At 41.0% G+C, this 22051-nt stretch overlaps 1 protein-coding gene across 1 annotated transcript in view; it reads right to left on the bottom strand.

Annotated features, from left to right (window-relative positions):
- The window catches only part of LOC126412173 (patatin-like phospholipase domain-containing protein 2), a 31604-nt gene extending 9585 nt beyond the window's left edge, over positions 1-22019 (bottom strand). Inside the window, exons 1-7 of the mRNA XM_050081654.1 lie at positions 21772-22019; positions 3199-3311; positions 2553-2672; positions 1425-1613; positions 1224-1307; positions 913-1089; positions 651-826 (exon numbers count right to left, since the gene is read on the bottom strand). Of these exons, the coding sequence (XP_049937611.1) occupies positions 651-826; positions 913-1089; positions 1224-1307; positions 1425-1613; positions 2553-2672; positions 3199-3311; positions 21772-21949 (1037 nt within the window). The 5' untranslated portion in view covers positions 21950-22019. The remainder of the gene's footprint in view (positions 1-650; positions 827-912; positions 1090-1223; positions 1308-1424; positions 1614-2552; positions 2673-3198; positions 3312-21771) is intronic.
- Positions 22020-22051: the final 32 nt, after the last annotated feature.

Genomic DNA, 22051 nt, shown 5'->3' with positions numbered 1-22051 from the left:
ATTTTTTTGTAAGCATATATAACATTCCACGAAGGAACTATGGAGCAAAACAATAGGTGATCAAAACTTGGCCAAAATACTATACCGGGTAACAGGCAAACCTCCATCTTCAACATCAAAATGAACAATGAGGACTAAGTTTAATGCCTGGATTGAATTTTCAACACCATAACAGAAGCACACCTCACATAAATAAGTTGGACAAAATGTTACAAAATGCTTGGAGACATTTCACACGAAGCCCATGTCACTTAGGAAGCATCACAGGTAGGCAGATTTGTAATCACAGAAGCTGACAAAACACATTGACAATGTCATGTTTTGTAGCTGTTGCATAAGTACACTGAACTGCTTACCTGTCAGCTTCCACTAGTGAGTGGGCATGTGACGGAATTACACCATTATAGCCACATACATGCAATTCTGGCTGAATGATTGCGTTTCCAACTACACACATTTGATGGGAACGCTTCTCCAATTTGTTGCCGATCACACTAATTTCAAAAATTATGTTTTCATACATATGTAACTTTGAAGAGGAAATAAAGAGAATTGCTTGTTATTTGTGAGACTTAAAGTGTATTACATCCTAACAGGATGTTGTAAGCTTAATAGGTTGAACATAACTACAACACAAGATGTTGACTCACTTTGTGAATGTGGCATACATGATGTCGACTGGCAGTACATATGGCAAACTCAATATTGATAACAGCTTCATTCCTTTGTATTGGAAAATCCAGTTAGTGAAACCATTATTAGTTGAAGCTATAGCATCTTGAAAAATTGAGACAACAGCTTCTGGTAACTTAGCAATTTTTGCAGCCTGTAACAAAAAAAATAATTGTAACAACAAATTCAGAACAAAACAATGTGAGTACAGCTTAAAAATTTCCAGGTACATTTACCTACCCTTTGGTGTGCAATGCACTCTTCACAATTTGATTCTGACTCTGTGCTGAAATTGAGAGGATCTTTAATCTCATATGACGCATGGATAGTTAAACAGCGGTTACAGTTTATCATATTTCTTCTAGCCAAGAATGCCATTGCATCATCAAATCCTTGATGGCACATTTTTGCTAAAGTCTGCAAATGAATTATACAACAAAATAGAATACGGAACAAATAACTATTATACTGTTGAAGAAGCTGCATTCATTTTGCATGGAAGAGTTTTACTGTATTTCATAGGAGCAAACACATTTTACTTCAAAACTCACCTCAGGTTTAGGAGGGAAAAGAATCCTTGTAAATCTATATACGTTTTGACGTGAAAGTTCAATACTGGTGTTGGCAAGGTTTATCTACGAAAAGAGAAATGTCTCGGTAAGACAGCTATTAACTTACATGTTAATTTAAATAATTTCATATCTTTTATGGTGAAATATTAGTAAAATAGAGCTGTGATTGTAAATACTCACATGGAAAAGCTGTGACGAAGTATCACGTGGACATATGTCAGATTCGCCACAGAAAGGGCTAACAGTAACTGTGTCCTCATCTAAAGTTGGAAGATTGTCACTAAAACCACCATCCATGTACCGAATACCGTGGAACCTAGGTGGTAGAAGCCCAGAGAAGACTGGAACAAAACTGCTTGCTAGTAGAGCCTGCAAATGACAATAATAATACCATAATAAACAAGGTCAAAAGCAGTAACAGAATGCTTATGTAACTGAGCCACACCCGTAAGCCCATAAGGATCTGTTGACTGTGTAGGCATAGCACTATGTCAAGGTAAATGTATACTTAGTAACAACTTTAGCAAATCCATTTTCACAGCCAGCAGTTCCTTCACATCAAGTATTTCAAATGTTCTCTACTTTTGTAGAGTATTTTTCCAGTATCACAGTGCCTCATTTGCCTCCTTGACTGATATACTACTGTAGACCTCACCCTCATGCTGCCTTCTTTGTCACATTGTCAATATATTATTACTGCACTTAAGATGACTATTGCACATATTTTTTTACAACATTTTCATGCAAATAAAAGCTGTTAGTCTGTATAATACACACAATAACTCTAAAAGTTATTGGGGATATCTTTTGTAAGGCTACAGTGAAGGAAATTATGCAGCAGCCTATCTCACAATATAACAGACTGAGTAAATTCAATCCAATGAAACAGAAATAAGCATATCACTTGGTTTCAGTGAATATTAACTTTAAACCACAGTCAGAAAAAATTGTGATAGATACTCAATGGTCTTTATTGGGGAACAGAAGGGCCACTGATTATTCTGAGATCTGATTATAAGCCTCACTGGAACACACCTGTGAAATATTTGCTCAGAATATTGTGACAGGAGCTAGTACATACATTTTGAAATTATGATAAAATGTCACTGCTAATCTTGGTAAAATATGGGCTTTACATTTGAAGTCTACATTTAAAAAGTGTAAAACTGGCTGTATTTTAAACAAAATTATACTTAGTACAACATGTTTTCATTTGTATATCTCCCCAAAAAGAAACTGTCTGTATTGTCTGCTTAGGTCCAAGGTTAATCACAATCACAAGCATTAAATTTTTATCAGAGGGCTTACCTGCATTAAATCTTCCTTGCTGTTGAACTGCGACACAATTACATTTTTCCTATCATATACCCTTGTCAGTGATATATGCAATTTTCCATTCACTCTTAGGTGAGCATCTTCAGGGAGTACCTGTAAACACAGAAATTAAACTGTTCACTTCATGTGAGGCAAATCCATAAAATAATTATTACTGTAGCTATTAATGAAAGGGTGCAGGGAAAAAAATCTATTCTTATGACAGTCACAAAAAATTAAAAATTACAAAAACAACAGAGCATTAAGCAAGGTACACTGCAATACGAATACCTGAGATGTAGTTAAGATACAATAGTTCTCTCTTACTCATATAATACATAGCACCCACACAAAGGAAGCTGAAATTTAACATCGCTGATATATTACATAAAAGCGGTGAGTGAATTAAGTGCACTGAAGGTTTTCTATTTGAATTAGGCTATGGGAGAAAGAGCAAGGTAATAGTGTTGTCAAATAAGGGAGTTCCTTAGGGCAAATTATTATGGGGCAAAGGACACAACTAAACACAAAATCATGGAGAACATTCATTTGTGGTTTCAGAGATTTTGCTATTTCACTGTTAGACAGACAGCTCAACAAATTCTAAAAAGCTAGTGTTATATTTAAAATTATTGCTAACCTTATCGAGGCCTTCAAGCAAAAGATTCTGGACATTAAAGGATGGGTTAAATGGTCCAAGTGTCTTCTTTCTAGCTTCTTGTACAACACGTAAAACATCTGTTGTGATTTCACCTGCAAAACACAATGTCATGCTGCAACTGACTAGTTGTATGTAACTACTTAAACTAATTATAAAAGTTAGCAGAATGTTCCAAATACATCTTCAAAAAATGAAAAACTACTAAACACTGCAGCAAGTTTCATGAGATAACAGTGCAGCTCAAAGTGGAAAATAATTTTCAAAATAGGAAAAACGAAATATTAAGTTCTTTTAAATGGAATATTTCTGCAGAGTCTAGACTAGCACATCTTCAATAACATTAAAATTCCCTCAGCATCTACATGCTGAAGGTCAGAATGCCAGACACTAACATCACTATAGCACATTCCCCCATTTATAAAGAAATTTAAGTGTATAAATAAAGGAACAACTCATGTGATTGTGTTATGTGGTATTTTCTTTTCTTTCCTATTGTACTGGATAATGATCACTGGTGCTGAGATCATTCTATGCTTCAGTGTCTAAATTAATCAATTTGCTAAATCAAATTTCCAAATATTTTCACCACACTCTAGTAATTATTTATACCCCACAGAAACCTCTGTTAACTTTCATAATCTTTCCCTATAGAGGTTCTTCATACAGGAGTACACCTGAAAAGTTTCGATAAACTCCTGTGAAATAATTTTTCCATGTATTACAGAAGATGCATGCTATTATAGAAAGTGTTTTACCTACAGGGAGCACTTGGAGAAACAAATACAAACTGGCTTCTTCCATCCAGCTGTGATACATATTTTTGGTGTTCAGTGGCCTGCCAGATTACTGTTTCCTGTGAATACCATGAAAAAGAAACTTCCTGGCGGATTAAAACTGTGTGCCGGACCGAGACTTGGACTAAGGACCTTTGCCTTTCACGGGCAAGTGCTCTACCATCTGAGCTACCCACGGACGACTCACTACCTGCCTTCACAGCTTCAGTTCCACCAGTACCTTCTTCCAGGAGCACTGGTTCTTCGAGGTCTGCAGGAGAGCTTCTGTGAAGTTTGGAAGGTAGAAGACTAGGTGCTGGCGGAATGAGAGCAGTGAGAATGGGTCGTGGGTCGTGTGTCGTGCTTGGGTGCCTCACATGGTAGAGCACTGGCGCACGGAAGGCAAAGGTCCAAAGTTCGAGTCTCAGTCTCGCACACAGTTTTAATCTGCCAGGAAGTTTCATATGAGCACACACTCCACTGCAGAGTGAAAATTTCTTTCCGGGATCATGAAAAAGGTATATTAAATCATTTTAGGTGACTATGCTCACTGGACTGCATAGGCATTGTTTCTAACCAATCACGTCTTCAAAAGTGCACTAGAAGTATCCAGGTTTGATTTGATGAATGCAAGAACAAAATGACTATTCCTAGATTGCACTTAACACTGGATTACAATATTACATTGTCGTCCTTTCCAGGGAGAAAAAGGCTGTTGAGAGCCTGTTAGTGTCCTTTATACAGGGTACCCGTTCCTGGTGGCAAAGGGGAGGGTGGGGGGGGGGGGGAGGGGGAGGCGTGTACGACCTCCCCACTCTAGTTCTCAGGGACAAGAAAAAATAAAGTGTAGTCAGATAGTTTTCTTTCAAGAAAATGATTTAAAAGTCGATACTATGCAGGTTTTTAACATGTTCGGAACTGGGCCTTTTTTTTACGGGATACTTACAAGTCGCTATTCGTCTTCCGAAATAATAAAAATACTCCATTCCCCCGGTCTAGAAGCCCCTACCCTCTCTCTCCTACAAACTACCGTAAGGGCGCCTTTGCCTTCAGTATTTCTCACTGAATTTGAACAGCTTTGTTGTAAGGAATACTATATATACATGGACATGTCGTGTGGCTAGGGCCTCCCGTCGGGTAGACCGTTCGCCTGGTGCAGGTCTTTCGATTTGACGCCACTTCGGCGACCTGCGCGTCGATGGGGATGAAATGATGATGATTAGGACAACACAACACCCAGTCCCTGAGCGGAGAAAATTTCCGACCCAGCCGGGAATCGAACCCGGGCCCTTAGGATTGACAGTCTGTCACGCTGACCACTCAGCTACCAGGGCGGACAGGAATACTATAAAACATCATTGGGCACCGATCACGATTTAAATAACTAAATCTTTTGCAGTAGGAATCTGCTCTCAATGCCAAATATTGTTCGCGCGCCATAGTAAATTGGTGGGTATTTGTGCAGTTTCGTCCAGCCCATGAAACTTATTTCGTGACGAAGTCTTGTGTTTCCGCGATTTGCGCACTGTCCGTCATTTTCAACATCTCTCCTGACACTTTCGCTCTGACCTCAAAATCTATGGGCCGCAGGGTCACAGCTGATAATCGTAAGGCTGTCGACCCCAAATGACTGGAAATGTGCGTCTGCCCTCGTGTCGGATATTTTCATTACCTCATTTATACCCGTGGCCGCTGTCTAGCTTCCACCTTTCTCCTTCATTCAGTGGTTTCTGCGTAGCACCTCGCTAAATAGTGATCTGAACGAACTGAGAATGTCCCCCTTCGACACAGTTTTCTTTTGTCGCCAGCGAGACTGAGAAGTACCTATTTTCTGATTTATCACGTGTTACTCAGCCAAAAAAGAGAAAAACAAAAATCAAAAACTTCTTCGCAGTTTCATTTTTATTTCATTCTTAATAACTGGAAGGAAATCATATAAAATAGATCGGATTGATAAAACAGAAAATTGGTGGACTGCCGCAAAAAGGATAAGAATATGGGTTAATGCTTCAAGTGCTGGGACCAAATTCCAATATACAGACATCAAAAACTAATTTCCCACGGAAAGTGACACTACCGGCAGAGGTATTCAATTTTGAATATGAAAGCTCTACATGAAAAGGGAAAATCGACTGGGGAAGAATGGCTGACTGATTAAGTGACATGATATACCATGCAAATATAAACGACACAAATTTAGCTAGATAGAATAGAGGACCGTACAAAACGTACAACCGAAAAAGACTGCCGTCAGATCTCTGAAGTAGTGAAAAGAAAGAAGCTGAACACAGTGTTGATTTTGAAATAATTACTTTTCCACTGCGAAGTGCGCAGAGATCAATTAAATGTTCTGACATACGGCCATGTTTTTTTTCCTCCTGGAAATCTTTTAACACCTTTGAAATTCAATTTGAATACCAGTAAATGAAATAATGGTGTCACTGAGTCCTGCTCACATGGGTGTGAAGAAGAAAAGTTTGCGAAGTACTTCTTTTTAATACTTCAAGCAGATACGCCAAAGAGTATAAGAAATAGCAAATAAAAACTTCTTCCGCTTATCATAAAAACTGTAATTATCAATTATCGCTGAAGTAACATATGTTCTCTCGTTTATAGGATTTTTAGTTTCTCACAAATGTTTTTGGAGCGCATCAAACATTTCTAAATCTTCCGTTACTTATGGGCGGCTAACAATCCCATTTTTTTCACATTCTGTTGGGTGTGTTCAGTTTTCTACTCGTGTACATAATTTATCCCACTTGATGTCGATACTTCTAGCTTATGATGATCGGGAAGCATAAATATTTTCGAGACTGGCGATATGTTAGTCGTTGCACCAATATTCGTCGCGAGCACAATCCACGATGCAGGGGTGATATCACCATTACATTACTCGAGCGCACGCGAGAACATCACGTGCTAGAAAAAGAAGGAAATGAACCTATTGCGCACGAGTGGGGGGACGGTAAATGCGGATGTATGGGTCATCAGCAGAAGGTACCGAGAGTTTCGTGCTCAAAGGCAGAGCAAGCTGCACTCGCAGCGTTCGAAGTCTACAGGTTGTGTTACAAGTAGAAGATGAATATTGCTTTATATCTCGTATCCAGAGCCGAAGCTCTCTCGGTGAACAGTCCACAACCTACACACCTATGGCTGTGAACTGCTGAGTACAGATGCTGATAGAACTGTGATTTGCATAATCACAATGAAAGCTACAAAAACAATTGTCATTTAGCTCGACTCTGCCTCTTTGTGCAGAGTAGACTGCAATTACATAATCTGGTACTGCAGTCTTCAACAAGCTCTCTTCTAACGTAAGCAATAAATTGGGAACCTCTACCAACTTAAAAGAAAAGTAAAATCATACCTCATCAGCCACTTTTTGAGCAAAATATATTATCTACAATTAAAGATTGAAAAATCCTGCAAGCTGCATGTCAAGTGGCTACGTTCAAAGCGTATTGCAAATTGGCCTCTGTTATAAATTTCAGTTACTACTTTCTTTGGAAAACCCCTATGTATTCACGTAAGTACTAAGCTTCCGTACCAGCAGGAGACAAATATATACGACATTAACATAACTGGGAAAGAAGCAGCTTTTTCCAGAGTTCCGGCTTTCCTGTTATTTTACTACTTCATATTTAGCTGTTTTAGACCCGAATAGCATTAAGCAGTTTGGTGATAGTTTATTGTGAATATTGCGTACACTTCACTTTCTAACAGTGATTCTCTTTTGTTAGTAAATCCCTCCACACGTTCCGCATCACTGAAGGTGCTCCTGTTTGACGGAATCAAAGAAACACACGACTGATTGGCGAATGGAGGAATGGGTCATCTCTTATAGTTAGGAAACAAAAAAACTTAGACATCATTTTGGATGTATAATACACGGTACGCCCAATCTAAGCTCTGGTTTCGATAAATGCTAGCCAATCAATTAATTAGAATAATCAAGTTCTACTGGTTATTCAGTCTTCTTATTAAACTGTAGTGGTGTGACTAACGTCAATATCTTGCTTTATTTGGTTCCAACCAAAGCGCCTGAAAACGTTAGCTCGAAGTTGTTTTGTTAAAAAGCATCTGCGCACTCAACGCGGCAACAGCTTCAAAGTAAGCTGTGTTTTCCTTTTTAATAAAATATTTTTATTTTTCTATGAGAATCTCCTGTAAATCAGACCAGTATATCACACCTGAATTGAGGTCGTACACTACAATCTCACACTACATGCAACATACTAGTGTGTTATCGAAGCAGCGTCACGGTTACGCCTTAAAGCTGGTCGACAATGATGTCGCCGAGACAAGGGTAAAGAAAACTGCAGTGACTTTGTGAAAGCAAACATTTCAGTATTCATTTTAAAGTGATTTAGAGAAGCCCACCGCAAATACGAATCGGGGTGGTCGGGCGGAAAGACGAGTTTTATGGCTTCAGCACTGCGCAATTTCTCCCGAAATCGCAAGTGTTCCCTATCATGTTTGACGGCTGCACATGTACGTACAATTCCTCTACCTGAAAAAACAGTACAAATTTTTAGCGTGCGCGAATTATTATGAAGACTACAGATGTAAGAGTTTTGCGATGCGATAACTATGACTTCTGATGTTATTGGCTGAACTGCTACTCACACCTAGGGACCCCCAAACTTTACTTTAACAGCTATAATTCGACTTGCATTCTGAATTGAAAAAGCTGTAGGACAATCGAAACATCAGCTGCTGACCTATAGCTGTTATGAACGAATCCACGAGAATGGTAAACGAGGCCATCGAATCGCTGCGCAAACACACATGCTAGGGTTATCGATTGACATGTTGGTTTGTCTCCAAAAATAGCTGGACACTGACAGACCAGCAGGTCGCGAGCGTTGTTCGCCGTCTGCTGCGCAGAACGTCAATACCACGTGTACGCTTGTTTGTGACCCAACGTATATCTGTTCAGTGGTCCGGTGAGTTATTCAGTATACGGCAAGTGGCTGATACCACTATCTTAACGCTTCAACTGCTAACTACTGAAATGAACAACGCCAACATCATATTCGACCAAGTGCGTTGTGCCGAAACTTTGAAGATGTTGTAGCCAACATTTGAGTAAGTGGTGATAACAGAAAAATGAATAACGCCACTCTGAGAACAGCCCCACGGGAATCCACGCGTTTTATCCTCGTTGTTTCACACTTTCGGAGATCAACTTCTATCGTCTTTGTTTATGCGAAAGCGTTTACAAGAACCTCACTTGCTGCAGTTCCCGTGTTAAGAGTCGATAAGGGGAGGAGTGAATAAAATAATCTTTAGGCGACAAAGAAAAGGGCAACTTAACACTTACGGCAGAATACCAGAATACTTATTAAGTAGAATTCCTTTAATAGCAATCCTACAGACAAATGAGACTGCATCTGGAGCAACGAGACGACACTGCAAAGGTGTAATTTCGATTTCGCTTTACTGCGCCGCACAGCGAGATAACTCGCTTCGAAACCAAGATAGAATAGGAAAAAAAAAAAGTCCGCGTTCTGACTTGAGTTCAGTGAAATCTTGTGTAGCTTATACTGGCGCAGACTTGCCCGATCTGCCGTGTCGTTGCTGTCTCAAGTCTATATGATACGTGTTGTGACAGTCGTCGGTAAAAAGTGAGTCGGACAACGACGTATTTTTTCAGATACTGTTTGTGTGGCCTGTTTAGCTAATATAAGACAGCGATCCTGCTCAGTTGTCAGGATAAAATACGACGGGCAGCACACCGAAAGGTTTTGTTTATGTCATTTTCAACCGGTGTAATGACATATCACCTTAAAACTAAACTATCGATACTATCCGAAATCGTTGGCTACAAAATTTTCTCTGCGTTGTCTCACTTTTGTAAATGGCTTTCGTACTACATTAACAGAACAGTTGGCGAGTTCGCATGTGTTAGCGAGTTCGAATGTATTACCATGCACATATTTGCACTTTTTGGTGGGCGGTGATTTTTCTCGCGTGCGGCAGTGCCACTCGGTAAAAATGTGTTCCCTCATTACTGCAACTATCTCAAACTATTATGTGCACAAAAATGTCACTACTAGGTTTTTCTATAAAATTCGTGGGGAGCTATTCGGAATTGTGATCATTTTTTTCGCAAATTGCCAATTTTTTTTTTTTACAAGATTAAAATTCCTGCGAGTAATATTGTCTCTGTTTCCCGAAATGCTGAAGAACTATTCATATTTTGAACAGAGAACTCTAGAACTAAATATATCTACCAAGAACTGAAAAAAACGTGAATTTCGCTCACAATATTCTGCAATAATGCCCGATGCCGACATAGATGGACGGATATCCCATAATGAAAGCAGCTTCGTTGCCGATTTGTCGGCTATCTGGATATGCGCAGTAAGCTCGGAATAAGGATACACGGCATTACCGAGAAGATTTTACACGAAAATACTCCAATGTGAAAACGATGGATGTATTATTCCATCGGCCTCTGACATCTTAGGATCCATCCACTCGAGAGTCCAGCAAATAACAACTGAAGAAAACATGCTACCTGAGGTAAAATATGTCGCGATTGCTACGGTCGCAGCTTCGAATCCTGCCTCGGGCATGGTTGTGTGTGATGTCCTTAGGTTAGTTAGGTTTAAGTAGTTCTGAGTTCTAGGGGACTAATGACCTCAGATGTTAAATCCCATAGTGCTCAGAGCCATTTGGACCATTTTGTAAAATATGTGCTTTTCGGGCTCCCTCCCGGTGCACAACCCAATAGCGTCCTTTCTGAAGACAATAATGACACGCGACAAATGTGACTATGATCTCGACTCAAAAATATAAAATATCGGATAAAACTTTTCAATACGGCAGTTTAGACTTCTGGGTCGTTATCAGAGAGCTCACAATACTTGAGGTTAAAGTTTTACACGAATACGCCAAATATGTAATTGTTGATCCACCATACTGAATTCGCCGTTTTGAATTTTTCTTAGTTCCGACATCGGATTCCTAAACAGCGACCGAAATAACCCAACTATAACAGTTTTGTAGGATTTTATATCCATTTTCCATTAAGTACATGTCCTTAAGCGAGTTAGCCAACAGTGCGCCACTAGGAAAAGGCTGATATTTCATAAAGCATTAATATTTCGTCGTAGTTTTCCTGGTGCGCTGGTGTCAGGTGCTAAATTCGAACTCTAAATCTGCAGACACCACAAAGTATTTGCCCTATCGTGCAACGTTTGCATGCCAGCGAGGTGAAATAGCGATATACCATTGCATTCCTCTTTTCAAGATCTATGAAATGCAATTGAAATACACACGTGACTCCATCAACGGAAAACCATAGCTGCAAAATATTCGTGTCTTTCTGCACCGTTTGTGGCCTATTAGCGTTGACCTCTTAAAGTGGGAAGTCCATTACGTATTCCATGTGTGTTCGGCGAGTTCTGTGGTTAGGTGCACTATCGAAAGATACGCACATCGAAAAATTGTTTTGTACGTAGCTGTATATACGCTCATCAAAAAAAGTTTTGCATCACCCCGGTTCCCAGAACTCCTGAAGACAGATGTTGACTGTGGATATTTATCACAGACAGTCCCTTTGACTGTTGAGAGATTTCACTAAACCCGCCCAAAGATGTAAACAACTATACATGACCAGTGCCTATTAGACGGACAGCCGATCAGTTCCAGCTATTCCATCAGGAAGGAGGTACTATACAGCTCGTGTTGTCTGTAGTTCAACCACGCCTAGACGGTCAATATCAAGGTTCGATCGCGTACGCATTGTTACTTTGTGCCAGGAAGGGCTGTCAACAAGGGAAGTGTCCAGGCGTCTGAGTGAACAAAAGCGATGTTGTTCGGACATGGAGGAGACACAGAGACAGGAATTGTCGATGACATGCCTAGCTCAGGCCGCTACCTACGCATTATGGCTCGGAGGAACCCTGACAGCAACACCACCATGTTGAATAATGCTTTTCGTGCAGCCACATGGCGTCGTGTTACAACGACTCAAAATGTGCGCAACAGGCGGCATGATGCGCAACTTCACTCTCGACGTTCATGGCGAGGTCCATCTTTGCAACCACGACACCATGCAGCGCGGTGCAGTTGGGCCCCAACAACATGCCGAATGGACCGCTCTAAATTGGCATCAAGTTCTCTTCACCGATGAGTGTCGCATATGCCTTTAACTATACAATCGTCGGAGACGTGGTTGGAGGCAACCCGGTCAGGCTGAAAGCCTTAGACACATTGTCCAGCGAGTGCAGCATGGTGGAGGTTCCCTAATATTTTTAGGTGGCATTATGTGGGGCCGGCGTACGCCGCTGGTGGTCATGGAAGGCGCCGTAACGGCTGTATGATACGTGAATGCCATCCTCCGACCGACAGTGCAACCATATCGGCAGCATATTGGCGAGGCGTTCGTCTTCATGGACAACAATTCGCGCCCCCATCGTGCACGTCTTGTGAATGACTTCCTTCAGGATAACGATATCGCTCGACTAGAGTGGCCAGCGTGTTCTCCAGAAATGATCCCTAACGAACATGCCTGGTATAGATGGAAAAGGGCAGTTTATGGACGACGTGACCCACCTACCACTGAGGGATCTACGCCGAATCGCCGTTGAGGAGTGGTACAATCTGGACCAAAAATGCCTTGATGAACTTGTGGATACTATACCACGACGAATACAGGCATGCATCGATGCAAGAGGACGTGCTACTGGGTATTAGAGATACCGGTGTGTACAGCAATCTGGACCACCACCTCTGAAGGTATCGCTGTGTGGTGGTACAACATGCAATGTGTGGTTTTCATGACCTATAAACAGGGCAGAAATGATGTTTATGTTGAGCTCTACTCCATTTTTCTGTACAGGTTCCGTCACTCTCGGAACCGAGATGTGTGTATAAGCATCGCTTGGGAGGGGGGGGGGGGGGGGGAGGGGAGTGCAACAACAACAGATGAAGTCTTGACAAGTGTCTACCGACTCATAGTAGCGTAGGTCCTTGGACACTTAGTACAAACTCGGTATTTGAATAAGAATGAGGAAGAAAATAGGCCGTATCCTTTTCCAAGGTAACATTCCAGCATTCACATGTCCATCTCCTTTCCTCTCCTCGTTCAATTCAGGCGGTCTTTCTTCTCGATGGGACGTTAATTTTCCTTTAAAATTTTGTCGCCCTGTTCAGTAATTCTGTTCGTTAGTTTGCCCCTGTTGGCACCAGTATTGACAAAATGTAAGAAGCTTAGCCGTTTACTAGCCCTCTTGGCTTTCATTATCTATGTTACACTTCGCGTGCTTACTGGCTAATTTACACAACAAGTTGAACATCTAGTTATACTCAGTGGGAAGTACAGTTCCAATTGTGACTGGTTTCATTAACAGGCTCTACTGTTTTTCATCACACGTGGCTCTTCAATATGTATGTGGGATTTCCTTGTTTCAGCTACTGACCTGCTAGCTGTACATTTGAGCTTACGCAATGGCTAGTCGCATACATCGTGTTTCACAAAACCCCAGCTAAGAACGTTTTATTACTTTAATAATTCTCTAATTTATGCACGAAGTTTAGTAGGCCTATCTAGCTGCATTCTAGACATTTGCTTTCGTTGTTCGATTTTTACTATAAGTTGCTAAATTATTTTTCCAGTCAAAACAGTGCTAATGGTACATTCAGATAATTATAATGTCCAGCCAAAGGCGCGTACAGTTGTTGCTATGACTTTAGGAGCTTTTGCTATCGAATGTTTATTATGCGTACGATTTTTTGAAAGGAATCGCTGCATGAAACACCCCTGAATTATTTCGTACGTTTTTCGTCTGGATCATTTATCATAAAATGAAAACAGACGGACAAAATGATTTATTGTATTTTCCGTCTTTCAGTACGACGGAGGTAGACGAGCTTGTTCCTAACGAAGCCTTGAATCTGAAACTAAAAAATTTCTCTAAACTTGCTACTTAAAAGATACATCTGTAACGGTGCTGCAGTCTTGTTAGAGTCTTGGTATAAAGTAAAATTTCATCGAGTTACTTAGCGACGATCAAAAAGCACAAAACTTGCGAGGAAAAACAAAGTTGTGTCCTGATACTGTGGAAACTAATTAAGTTTAAGAATGCTCCCTAAATTTTACCTAATTGTTTACAGAGAAAGACTGTTACGGACAGACCTTTGCCTGTTGTGGTGGCGGTTCTGCACTCGAACGTCTACTGGAAAAACAAGTCAGGAAGAAAGGTTCATGTTTAGTCGACGATTAAGTCATAAGGAACAAGGCGAAAGCGTGGACTGGGGAACTAATGCGGCCAAAGTCTACTGTTCTCTGCTGTCTTAAGTAATGACTCAGCCTTGTTCTTTGCTGCCTTTGAACACAAAGTTTTTGCATTTTGTTAGAAAACCACCGAGACAGAGAATAGCAAAGTTTTTCCAGAAGGAAAGTGGCGCGTCAATTGCGCTACGCAGTGGGTTGGCGCAGATGGGACGCCCGGAGAGCTTCCTGCTATGCAACAGAGGGTAACCTTGGCCGCGGCTACTGGTTACTCTGCACTCCCATGATGTCACGGTGAATAATACTCCAGTAGCTCTCTCCGAGAGTGATACTGCAATGCTTGGCCTAAATGTTATTCGACAGTAATATAATTTCACCTTCGTTCCTTCGATATTTTCTGTAGTCAATGATAGTATCGGGCAAAGATACCTAGAACATTATCATAACGTAATAGAATTATCGTAATCGGCATATGGACAGCTCGCACGCGCACGCACGTTGTTGTTAGTCTCCAAATAGGTTGATATTGAAATTTCGCTGTTTATTACAATATTATAGTTTCATTTAAACCGTAGTAACCAAAGAAAGGAGCTGTTGACAGATGTGAAAATTACCGAACTATCAGTTTAATAAGTCACAGCTGCAAAATACTAACGCGAATTCTTTACAGACGAATGGAAAAACTGGCAGAAGCCGGCCTCGGGGAAGATCAGTTTGGATTCCGTAGAAATATTGGAACACGTAAGGCAGTACTGACCCTACGACTTATCTTAGAAGAAAGATTAAAGAAAGGCAAACCTACGTTTCTAGCATTTGCAGCCTTAGAGAAAGCTTTTGACAATGTTGACTGGAATACTCTTTGTCAAATTCTAAAGGTGGCAGGGGTAAAATACAGGGAGCGAAAGACTATTTACAATTTGTACAGAAACCAGATGGCAGTTAGAGTCGAGGGGCATGAAAGGGAAGCAGTGGTTGGGAAGGGAGTGAGACAGGGTTGTAGCCTCTACCCGATGTTATTCAATCTGTATATTGAGCAAGCAGTAAAGGAAACAAAAGAAAAAATCGGAGTAGGTATTAAAATCCATGGAGAAGAAATAAAAACTTTGAGGTTCGCCGATGACATTGTAATTCTGTCAGCAACAGCAAAGGACTTGGAAGAGCAGTTGAACGGAATGGACAGTATCTTTAAAGGAGGATATAAGATGAACATCAACAAAACCAAAACGAGGATAATGGAATGTAGTCGAATTAAGTCGGGTGATGCTGAGGGAATTAGATTAGGAAATGAGACACTTAAAGTAGTAATGGAGTTTTGTTATTTGGGGAGCAAAATAACTGATGATGGCCCAAGTAGAGAGGATATAACATGTAGACTGGCAATGTCAAGGAAAGCGTTTCTGAAGAAGAGAAATTTGTTAACATCGAGTATAGATTTAAGAGTCAGGAAGTCGTTTCTGAAAGTATTCGTATGGAGTGTGGCCATGTATGGAAGTGAAACATGGACGATAAATAGTTTGGACAAGAAGAGAATAGAAGCTTTCGAAATGTGGTGCTACAGAAGAATGCTGAAGATTATATGGGTAGATCACATAACTAATGAGGAGGTATCTAATAAAATTGGGGAGAAGAGGAGTTTGTGGCACAACCTGACAAGAAGAAGGGAACGGTTGGTAGGACATGTTCTGAGGCATCAAGGGATCACAAATTTAGCATTGGAGGGCAGCGTGGAGGGTAAAAATCGTAGAGGGAGACCAAGAGATGAATACACTAAGCAGATTCAGAAGGATGTAGGGTGCAGTAAGTACTGGGAGATGAAGCTTGCACAGGATAGAGTAGCATGGAGAGGTGCATCAAACCAGTCTCTGGACTGAAAACAACAACAACAACAACAACAACATGATTTATTGACAGTAGTTGCCGATACTGCTTTCAGTCAGATTAGTCTATATTTTTGTATACTATTTACGACATGTGCCAACGGCCTTGCAGCAGTGGTACCACGGATTCGCGTCAGATCACCGAAGTTAAGCGCTGTTGGACTTGGATTGTACTTGTGCGGATCAAGATCCGCCTCTGCCGAGTGCTGTTGGCAAGCGGGGTGCACTCAGCCCTTATGTGGCCAGTTGAGAAGCTGCTTGATTAAGGAGTAGCGACACCGGCCACGAAAACTGACAACGGCCAGGAGAGCGGTGTGCTGACCACATGACCCTCTGTATCCGCAACTGGTGACTGCTGGGGTCTAAGAATGACACGGCGGCCGGTCGGTTCCGTTTGGCCTTCAAGACTTGTTCTGACGGTGTTTGTCTTTTATTGTTTGCGCAGTAATATTCCCTATTAACTGCTGTAGGAGAGAATACCTGGGCTATATTCCTCTGTGGCACAATAGCAAGAAGAGTTGTTCAACTGTTAGGCTTACACGGCTTCCGTGGAACTACATCAACGACACAATGTGAGTTGATAGAAAGGTGCGCCAGAACCTGCCCGTTTTCGGCACATAAAACAACACGCGTCGTCTGTTAGCCATCACTCAATCACTTGCGACATTAATCAACTGTCACAGCATAACCTACAGATGAAATTGCTTAGCTAATAGTGGATTTGCACTAGGTTCTGCACTGTAATTCCTGATAGTACGAAACTACGTTATTTCAGAATGTCAACAGACTATATATGCGATTCGTGAAAAATATGTTTTATACAGAGGGGTCCAAAAAAATGTATCCACTGTTTAAAAAGTACATAACTTGTAAACTGACGGAGTTGTCTCATTTTTGGTGAAAGTGTAGCTTAAAATCAAACTTAAAGATATCACTGTAGGGGTTCGAAATGGCCACCATTAACATCTACACACAAACGATGCCGCCGAACTCCCGCACGAACTGCTGACTGCAACGTGTTCAGTGGATTATTTGCACACGGATGTACGATGGATACTCGAAGTTCATCCAATGTGCGTGGCTTTTGTCAATAAACGACGACCTTTAGTGTTCCCCACAGGTAATAGTCAGGAGGAGTTAGGTCCAGGGAACATGGCGGATACTCCACAGCACCTCTACGGCTTATCCATCTTCCTGGTAGATTTTCATCGAGATACCCCCTAACACGATTTTGGTAGTGGGCCGGAGCACCATCTTGTTGAAGGTTAAACTCTTACGTCTCCATACAAGTCTCGGATGGCAGGTAAAATGCATGTCCGAAGCTTCTGAAGCTCATAGATTGTAAGCCTTGCGCCAGCCATGCTTACTCGAGTAACCAGGTGCAACTAACAACAAAATACTGACTATCTGGCGACTGTCATCTGACAAAACAACGCAATACAATGCTTGTGTGGCGATTGCCGGAACTACAAACTATTACACTACCAAAAATGAGACAACTCAGTCAATTAGTTTGCCAGTTATGGACTTTTAAACAGTGGATACAGTTTTTGGACCCCTCTGTATATTAATGGTTTGTGTCTAATATTTCGATGAAGACCCCGCCCAGGTCGACGTGTGTACCACACCGCAGTAGTTAAAACAGCTAGTCTGAAGGCCGGACAAATACAATCATAATTGATTATTTTATGCTGTTAAAATTCTCGAAATAGTTAGGTAAAATGTACACAAACGTCAATTTTACAATTTGTAAGTGCTCGACTAAACCGGTGGCGTACCAAGGGCAGGCAATCAAGACCAAACACGGCCAAATGTGGGAAACGATTCGTGCAGTCGCAGATTTTTGTACACTGGCACGATGAACAACATACTACAAATCTTGGCCTGTGGAGACAGAGTGGGAATCGGGGTGCGTTTGGTCACTTCAGTACGTTTTTTCTTGAACTACGCCGCCCTTTGTGGCTGAGCGGTTCTAGGCGCTACAGTCTGGAACGGCGCGACCGCCACGGTCGCAGGTTCGAATCCTGCCTCGGGCATGGATGTGTGTGATGTCCTTAGGTTAGTTAGGTTTAAGTAGTTCTACGTTCTAGGGGACTGATGACCGCAGAAGTTAAGTCCCATAGTGCTCAGAGCCATTTGAACAATTTTTTTCTTGAACTACGGTCTCTAGTCAAAACTTATCCCAATACAAAGTGTAATTAAATTTCCTACAAAAGGTCCTGTTCAGCGAGAGAATATTAAAACCCCGCGCGTGGATTTTGGAGGCCGGCTACCACTGCACGTTGCATAAAACGATATCAGTAGGGGCAGCCGAATCATCGTGTATATAATTTCATTTTTCAAGGCATAAACCAAATTTCACGAAGGATCCCACTCATAACCCTTCGGGCGATCGAGAACTAAAAAGTTACACCGCCCAAGGCGTGGGTTTTAAGTAATGGCTTCATGTGCGAAACGGCGAATGTAGGTGCAAGAGTCAACTCATTAATCAATCTTATTTATTAATGTCTCAACTTGCACAGTTATGGAAGGAACGAAAATTATGGTTTAACGTATCGTAGACGAGTTACATGATGCACAAAAACAGGTTGGGGAAGGAGTACAGCCTGGTCTTATTCGAAGGTACCATGTCAGTATTTGCCTAAAGTGACTTATGTAAGCCTAAATTTAGATGGATGGACGGGAATTTGAAACAGGTTCCCTCGAATGCGAGTTCATTATTTTAACCATTGCACAAACTTTCGCTGTGTCAGAATGACTAAGGCTGTTACAAACCTACGCTACTGCTGATTTTGACCATATTTTAACTTCCTTTGCAGCTACCGACAGACGCCTACTATTACTACAGTATTAACTAATGCGATGGTGTAAATCTTACCCGAAAATGTATTAATTAGGCACATACTCCTTTGTACCTCATCTGCAACTGTTCCGTCGATTGTACCTTGCTTGGTGGAAGAGATGTAGGGTGAGCTTTGTGAAAGAATATCAGTAACTAGGTTTTGAACTGTGTTTTTGTTTTAAGCTTAGTTATTTCCACCTCCTTCGTAAGTTAAACAGATAGCTTCCGTTATTGGTTGCGCAACACTTGATAATCCAGAATCCAGTTCATCGACATGGATGCTTTTATTTGGTAAAGTTTTGCTGAGCCGGTTACGTGATCTTATACCGACGGGGTAAGGAGTGATCTTGAGATGACACCACGCCGGTCGCGTGATACTGAACTCACGGCGCACGCGCTCTTGCTGCGAAGTTTTAAGATGCTCTGTCAAGTGCGCCTGACATTGAAAACTTGTGACCTACATGGCGGAACGACAGTTACACTTGGTCTGGCCGAGAGAAATGACGTCACCGCATCAGGCGGCAGTATCGTAACATCAGCTGAGCAGCTGAAGCAGCAGCGGGCGACGCGCAAGCAAGATAGCAACTCAAACAACTACCCGTGCAACTACTGATCTAGAACACAGTAAGTAAATGCCATTTCGAATTAATTAAATGTGTTTACATTACTTACAGTATACAATGTAATGGGTGATAGAAAAAAAACAACTCTGAGTACACAGTGCCCTAATTAGTGATCTCACTCGTAAATTTAATCATAAATTTATAGTGAACTGTGTTCTCTCAATGAAGCCATATTAAAACATGCAGAATAATATTCGTCTGCCTATTTCTGTTTCATTCCTCTTAACAATGCACCACTAACGTAAAAGGTTGTGCGAGGAAAGCCAATGCGTTTTATCTTCCTTGGTATTTTTGAAATTTTAATGTACGAACGTTGAGAGCATCTGCAGAAATACTGAATCACGTCACAGATTCATAATCCTTAATAAATGTGGGCTGTACTTGTTCCAGTAGAAGATTTAAAGATGAAAGTTGCCGACCCGCAGCTATTGGAACTCGCATCACAGACCTAATACAAAGAGGTAACTTCTCATAATTCAATGACCGGGCCCTAACAGTATTGACCATGATTCTTTGTTTCACTCAAATCTTAGTACGATAAGCAATTTCAGTCTGACATAGATCAGTACAGGCTCCACCGTAGAGCCGTTAAGTTCCATACCAGTATAAGAAGTTGACATAAATTTTTAGTAAATTGTGGTAATTCACTCTTTTAATACTTTTCTGAAGCATCTGTTAGAGACAACACTGACAGAATACATTTGATGTCGATAAACATTTTTTACCATCCGGATTTAAAAGTATTAGTGGTCAAAATTGGAGATGACGGGAGCACACGGCGTAACCACATTGCCGGCTAAGAAGGATTTGGTGGTATCGCAAAATTCCTTGATCGCTTATCAAATGTGTCCGATTTTAGCAGAATACTTTGAAACGCTGCAAATCTGTTCTAGGCAATTACCACTGCAGAAATGATTATCTGAATGCACGCTAAACTAGACTTTCAGCCATAACCCATTTAATGATTATTTTATGTACTGAACTGCAGTCCAAATAAAGCTACGAGTAGCAGCTCTTCGTGAACAAGAAGTTAATAAATTCCATATAAATAATAATCAATTCCCCACATATTTTTAAATTAAGACATTAACTGAAATGTTATACCTAGAAATCTCAGAGTTAAATTTTTGTTGTGTTCTATAGTATCTCCCCAAGGCAGGAATACAGGAAATACATCTTTCATTATCGCCAATTTCAGTCTTTCGCTATTAAAGTTTCCCAAATTTAAGACTTCTTCTCAAGGGTTCTTCCTTTCAGTAATGGTGCCGTAACACTTTTCTGTCTAAGCTTATTTGAATTTATCGATTGTAAGTTTCTACACCACCTTTCGTATAGGTTGCGTGCGAGCAAACCTTTTAATCGTGGCTGCACAGGCGACCTAAAATTTGTTAGGTAGGCCTTGTCTTTTTTTCCATTCAAATTTACTCAGTTTTCCTGCAAATACAACTCTGACAATTCTCGTGGTATGCCCTGTTAGTAATAGATAGTACTCGTTTGTTTTAAAATACCATTGAAATATAACTGTCATTGGGGAAACAGTCACGTTAGCCATGAACAATAAATGTTAGCAGTTGCAATCTTACACGAAAACCAAACTGAGGAGCTCTCTCGAATCAGCGCGTTCATTTCACTCAACAGAGTTTATGCATTACGCTCTCGTGAAACAGTAAAATAATAGCGAACAGGTTAACAGCAATCTCCTGTTTTCCCTAGCTGCAATTGTTTGCGGAGAAAATTATTTTTTCTTAGACTCCCCATTGTGAATTTATCACCTATCTACGATGCTGTCTTTATTTCGCTTCCTACAATCTTTTCTTTCTGAACGGCACCATAGGCCTATGAGACAGTGATTATACAGCCTACTGTAAACAAAGTTGCACTGATAAATATGACACCGTTGGTTATTGTTCGTTGTGTTGAATTAACTGACAAGTTTTCTGGTAAAATCTTAGTGTAAAACCAAGTAACTGTCATGAAGCACTAACGAAATTGCGCGCAAGGTTCATTGCATAACAAACAAATTTCGCAGCTAGGTACGCAAGACAGCAAACAGTTTCAAAATCCTATATTATTTATGTTTGATGATCCACTGTTGCTCTGCAATGATTCAAATTTTCAGATTAAACTGTAAACTGATGTATATTGTCATCGTCATATACTATTTTATGTGGAAATAAAGCAAGCTGTTACTCACCAATTGGCAACTCGCAGAGGAGCGCACAGGCAGCGATGGCTCCAGCAGACGCTCCAGAAATCTTGTTCAACAGCACGTGAGGTACGAACTTCTTAAAACACACGGCGACTCCGATATGATATATTCCAAGGAAGCCGCAGCCAGCAAACGACAAGTTCATTTTCGAAGCCGAAGCCATGGTGCTGCTAAACACGAAGACTCTGTGCGTCTTGTTTGCTGTCTACCCAGGGAGTTGTGTATTATGCCAGCTGCCTGCTTGCACGGGACTACCGTCTCTTAC

Source organism: Schistocerca serialis, chromosome 7, assembly GCF_023864345.2.
Source record: "Schistocerca serialis cubense isolate TAMUIC-IGC-003099 chromosome 7, iqSchSeri2.2, whole genome shotgun sequence".
NCBI lineage: Eukaryota > Metazoa > Arthropoda > Insecta > Orthoptera > Acrididae > Schistocerca > Schistocerca serialis.
This window is presented reverse-complemented; position numbering and strand designations above follow the sequence as displayed.